Source organism: Topomyia yanbarensis, chromosome 3, assembly GCF_030247195.1.
Source record: "Topomyia yanbarensis strain Yona2022 chromosome 3, ASM3024719v1, whole genome shotgun sequence".
In the NCBI taxonomy this organism is placed as follows: domain Eukaryota; kingdom Metazoa; phylum Arthropoda; class Insecta; order Diptera; family Culicidae; genus Topomyia; species Topomyia yanbarensis.
The window spans coordinates 372,231,988-372,237,785 of record NC_080672.1 but is presented as its reverse complement, the minus strand read 5'-3'; the positions used below and the strand labels follow the sequence as shown (position 1 = coordinate 372,237,785).

Below are 5,798 nucleotides of genomic sequence, written 5' to 3'. Positions count from 1 at the left end.
ACGAACACTTTTTTGAAAATGGCCAAAAGTCGAAGTGAAATTATTCTTTTCTCTGTGAGATATACTTATTACTACAGACACTTTATACACAGACTAGCGAAGTGTCAAAGATTGCATCCAAACGGACTGTCAAAAAGTGCAGCCAAACGAGCATGAGGGTTTTGAGAGGAGAAGTGCAAGAGGAAGCCCATGCAAAGCTTATGGGAGCTTCCGTGATGCCAGTTTACATCCATGGTTGCTAGTTTTACTGTTTTTCTCTCCGCTAGTCTTATATACAGCGATGCCACATGTTTTTTGAAATGTTTGTAGAAGAATAACTAAAATGTCTGTAGATGGTTGTGTAAATCCTAGTTTCATTAAAATTTTACTTTAAAAATAGATTGAAAGTGGAATTCTAATGTGAAGGAATTACTCGTATTCGAAAACAGTTATTCTAGTGCAATTTTACTAAACACTATTACCCTTTTAAGTCTGTAGATCTCTGGCTACGTCTGTAGGAGACATCAAAAAATCTGTAAAATACAGACATGTCTGTAAATCTGGCATCGCTGGTTATATAAAGTGTCTGTACTTATTACGCATTTTTCTTCGGCGTTGACATTCTCGAAAATGCGTTAAACATACTATTCGTTCATTACTAAAATTTAATCACTTTTTGACGCATAAACACAGAGAACAGACATATAAGCTGGAACCTAGGGGCAGATCACTTGTGATGCATTTTTAAAAATCAGCTAAATTAAATGCATTTCTTTCCATCAAAATAGAAATTCGTAATGTATTTTGCGTTGCGTGCAATGTATTTTGCGTTGCGTGTAAGACATCAAAACCCTACAAAAAATTAGCCCTACATTCAACAAAACGTCGAACAAAGTGAATCAGCGTAGGGCCTTTGTTAAACCAACTTTTCTGCGAGGGACGGCAAAGTTGATGCAAAAATGGAAATTAAATGCATTTTTTCTAATTTGATGCAAATTTGTTATACATTTCTAGAGTGATCTGCCCCTAGGCTGGAACAAACTATCCCGAAAAATCTGTGTAAACATTTAAATGAAAATACATCGAAAATCACCATCGCATACAGGTTCGCATGCGTGAGTCACCATTGTTTCCAAGTTTGCACACATGTCTCGTATAGTAATTGTTGGCCGATCGAAGCGCCGGTCAGTGGCAAGTTGCTACTTGTTGTCATGTCAAAGTAACAGTTTTATTTCTTACACAAGTTGAAAACTTTACTTGTATGTCAGTTCTCAGTGGTATAAATAATATTTTCAAAAATGTGTGAAACATAGGGGTAGTCGAGATTTAATAATTCTTTTCACAGTGCATGACTGTAAATTTGGCATCGCTTCTTGACCATACTGGGTAATATTTACTGAATTCTCGCTGCACAAAAAATTAGTGTGTTATCGCACGGGGAAATGTCATATTCGTTCAGAGATGCCAGATTTGCAGACAAGCCTGCAAATTCGCAGACTTTTAATTTAAGCTGCAGATTTCTTCAATGACGCAGATATTTGCAGATTTTTTAGTTTGGTTGCAGATATTTGCAGATTTTTTAGTTTGGTTGCAGATATTTACAGATTTTTGAATGAAAAGGCTTGTGATTACACTAGCTTTCCTGACATTTTTGTTCTTCCCAGACTTTTAAAATTATTATTGCAGACATTTTAAAAAAGTACCTGGCATCTCTGTATTCGTTGTTTTGATTTTCGTAAATTTGGTTCTAGAACGCGTTTTACTAGGCTGGTAAGGTTTTGAATATTCAGTATTTTCATTCTTCAGAAAGGGGAATAAATTATTCGCAAGTTTAATTGAGATTTCGGTACACTTTTGTCTTGAAGAAAGAGGAAAAAATATTTCCAGTGAAACTCGTGATATGTGCCGGTATTTGCCGTTGTAAGGTAAGCATACGCACTTGTTCAGGTACTAGCGGATTTGAAGGTACATAACCTTGTAGTTAAAGCATTTCCTTTTTTCTAGAATGAACAAGTCTCGCCGGGAATTTTCATCACGAAGCAAAAGCTTTAATAGTAACGCTAACAAAAAGACACAAAAGCATGCCAAGAGTTGGGATAACAAAAAGGCACAGCCATTTCCGGCTAGTAGCATGTCTCCTGGATTAGGTAAAAAGAAAAATGCCTATAAAGATGAGCATATTTCTAACGGATTTGAAAGACAGAACAAGTCAAAAATCGTCACTATCCCAGCACCAAAGCCCGTACCGAAAAAGGTTTCATCGGTGATTGTTGAGAATGGAAAAGCTTCCGTAAAGGCAACTTCAAATGAGAAATTCAAAGCGAAAAATGAAAATTCGTCAAATAGTTACGCGAAAGTCAATTCAAACCACAGTAAAAACTCTAATTCGGAAAAGGCAACTGCTAAAAGGAAGAATGAGCGAGACGTGGTTGGTGTAAAGAAACGAAAGTTGCCTAAATCGGAGTCTGACAGCGATGCAGAGGACTACATCGACAAATTCTTTCAGGATGTTGTGATGGGCGCTGAGGATGTACAAGACGAAAGTAGTTCTAGTGAGGAAGATCTAACTAGCGAGTCTGACTCGAATAGTTCGAAAGATAGCGAGGAAGATGATGGACTGCCTTTCGAAAAATTGTTGGAGTATTATGGCAGTTATCAGGATAAGAAACAAAGGGATATTAGCAAGCGTATACCGCAGAAAGTTGGCAAGGTGAAGTCTCACGCAGCGAAGGGTTGTTCAAAATCTTCATCTCACAATGGATGGATCGAGGAAGATAATGATGTTGGATTAATTTACCACGATTCAGACGATGATCGAGATGATACCTGCAAGGCGTTGGTTCCTGTTGATGATTCGTTGGAAACATCGGAGGATGACGTTGACTTTCTTCCAGATGAGTTCGGTGAAGAAGAAGGAGATGACATCTCCGATGAAGAAGACGTGGTAAGTAGAACGTTTTATTGCCAATATCAGATGTGTGTATGAGGAATATTATATCATTGTAGCTTTCTGAACTGGAAGATGATTCGTTAGATGAAGAGTTCTCCAGCGGTGAAGATAGTTCCTCAATGGGTGATGATTATTTTGTTAGCGATTCCGAGGATTATGACTCTGAGGAAGACGAAGAATTAAGCATCCTAGATGAGGAAGAGGATGAATCATACTGGGATGATTCGTACGATAGCGAGGATGATGAAGATTACGAACCGTCGGAAGAGGATGATGATCTGTTTATCGGGCGAGGGAGTGCACGAATCTATGAGATTGATGACAATAATGTGTCTTTCAATAGTGATATCGATTCGGCTCAGATTGTGGAAATACCCAGTGATGATGGGCGTAAATATTCGGTGCCTACAAGTGCATCTGAAAGCCAATCGGACGATGACGAAATTGAACTTTGCCCGGAGCTTGTGCCAATTTATGATACTCACGGAAGACTGATAGACAATGCTGGTATGCTGGAACGAAAACATAAGAAACGAGAAGTAAGTTCTATATCAATAGAAATACCTATCTGGTAATTTGAGAAATTGAATAAAGCCATATTTTTACTTTTTACAGAAATCACCCAAAGCATCAAATGAGTGTAAGCCGGTTGCCGTTCGATCGCCCCAGGCATCGAAACAGCTAGAGCAAATGGAGTGTGACGACGCTAGTCAATCGTCACATAAGGAGTACTGTTCGCAGAGTTCATCTCCAAGAATTGGGGATACTGCTTCAACGGAATCGTGTCCAATAGGTGATGAATTTACAGTCCCGACCAACTATCGCTTTTATGATTCAATCGACATGCGCATGTCGCTGGCGTTGCTCAAGGATACAATCTTCTTCAGTGGTAGCCTTACGGTGCAGCCTTTAATCGGTGGTCTTGAAGTTATGGGCTATTACTTGAAACAAGGAGAAATTAGAAGTGCATTTGCAGCTCGCGGATTTCATAGCTTAAATTTGAGTCCTCATCCTGCTGGGATGGACTTTTCGAAACAGAGTATGGCAGAAGTTCTTCAGCGGCTGGAAAAACACTTTCTGGATGCTGATTTAAAAGATGCCGCCAAAAACTTTAATCCTGCGGAATCAGTGTTGGTTCTTTTACAGTCAGACTGCAACAACCAGCGCATTGAAGTCGTTGGGAAATATTTACCCGAGGAGGTTATATTTCCAAAGGTAGAATTATTGAAAAAGAGTCAATTTTTCACAACCGAGTATCTACTAAACGCAGAATTTTATTCGGAACACGTGGATAAAAGTACAGCTTTATTCAAGAGTGATCCCCAATGGGACAACATTGTGGTCAGGCAAAACAGCAAAATCGTAGTTATGGGTGGAAAAGGAGCTGGGAAATCCACTTTATGTCAGTATCTGATCAACAAAAGTGTCGCCACGTTCAAAAAAGTTGTCCTGATCGATTTGGACATTGGTCAGCCAATTCAGCACGTTCCTGAAACAATTAGTGTTACTATTGTGAACCGACCATTGCTGGGACTAACCACATTTGACCCAATTACCCCCGCGAAATGTTGGCTCTTCGGAAGTTTGGATGTCGTCTCTTCACCAATATTCTATATTCAAAACGTTCGACGCCTGGTTCAGTACTGCCACCAACACAAAACCGAACTGGCTAACATTCCGTGGATCGTAAACACAATGGGTTACGTTACCGGTTTTGGCGAAGAACTGATGGCCGCCATCCTGCGAATGCTATCCCCTACGGATGTAGTGCAGCTCGTTTGCACCAACAAATCACTACCGATACCAAATTTTCAAAACACACTCAGCAGCGATTTTCTGAACCAATACAACTTCAACATCTTACAGAGTGAAGTACAGGAATTTTGCCAACGCAAGTTAAACTTTCGTCATCATGAAGTGAATGTTTGCTACTCTAGAAAAGGCTTCACCTTGAATGCACCAAAACGGCGCAGTGTAATGCTGTTGTCTCATTTAGCAAACATTCTGAATGATTCTTCCAGTGAATGGTTCAACGAGGTGAAACCTTTCTGTGCACCCCTCGGTAAACTGCAGATCCTTATAACTCGGGAGGATCAGACCGTAACCGAGGAACAGCTACCGTCAGTGCTGAATGCCACCTTAGTTTATCTCTGTCGAAAGACAGATGTAAATCTATACGAGTGTTTAGGAATAGGTTAGTATTAGTTCATTTGGGGGCTTAGAAATGAGTTCAAATTTATTTACTATTCTTAGGAATCGTTCGTGGTGTGGACAAGAACAATAACGTTTATCTGCTACAATCGCTTCCTCCAGAGGAGCTAGCCGAGGTAACGGTGCTGGCCATCTGCAGTAGCAGCCTACCGAATGCAATCTTCCTGCGGCAGAGTGCACGAGTTCAGGGCAGTATTCCCTATGTGTACAATGTACGTTGATTGTGGTCCTGATCTAGCGTTAACGAAGAAGATTGTCTGTTGTGTACTTTTGTATGTTTATTTTTCTATTTGTATGTATTTATTAGAAGAAGCATTTAGTAAGGTAAATTTTCTGTTTTTTTTGATGAATGACTGCGGAAGCGTATCTGAATGATTATTAAATCAATATTATTATAAACACATGTGTTTTAACATTTATTGTGAATATCTGTTCTCAATCCCTATTCAGTTGTTTTCACGCCGCCACCCGCGTTATTGCTAGGTAGGGCTAAACTGGTATCGAAGGAGGCCTATTAAGGTTGTCTGACGTATTCTTGGTGGTCACATTAACTTCTCTGCATTAGAATCGGCAGACCGCATTTGTTGATTATAAGAATAGGCAATATGTATATAGGGAGTCTTTATCGCCGGTAGAGCTCTACGATCAGCCTGCCTCA

The 5,798-nt window shown here is 39.7% G+C and overlaps 1 protein-coding gene across 2 annotated transcripts; it reads left to right on the top strand.

The window, feature by feature from the left end:
* The first annotated feature begins 1,700 nt into the window (after positions 1-1,700).
* LOC131690613 (polynucleotide 5'-hydroxyl-kinase NOL9) lies at positions 1,701-5,539 on the top strand. Of its 2 annotated transcripts, none has more exons than XM_058976517.1 (5): positions 1,701-1,904; positions 1,984-2,923; positions 2,986-3,468; positions 3,545-5,123; positions 5,183-5,539. In XM_058976517.1, exons 2-5 carry the CDS (start codon positions 1,985-1,987, stop codon positions 5,359-5,361), a joined length of 3,180 nt encoding a protein of 1,059 aa, XP_058832500.1. In that variant the 5' UTR covers positions 1,701-1,904; position 1,984; the 3' UTR covers positions 5,362-5,539. The 2 variants fall into 2 exon arrangements, with proteins under 2 accessions (XP_058832500.1, XP_058832501.1); XM_058976518.1 differs by having other exon boundaries at positions 1,701-1,926.
* Positions 5,540-5,798: the final 259 nt, after the last annotated feature.

Coding starts and splice junctions, on each gene's coding strand:
- LOC131690613 (XM_058976517.1), top strand. CDS start 1,985: ATGAACAAGTCTCGCCGGGAATTTTCATCACGAAGCAAAAGCTTTAAT. Junction 2,924..2,985: donor TCTCCGATGAAGAAGACGTG/GTAAGTAGAACG, acceptor ATATCATTGTAG/CTTTCTGAACTGGAAGATGA. Junction 3,469..3,544: donor GAAAACATAAGAAACGAGAA/GTAAGTTCTATA, acceptor TACTTTTTACAG/AAATCACCCAAAGCATCAAA.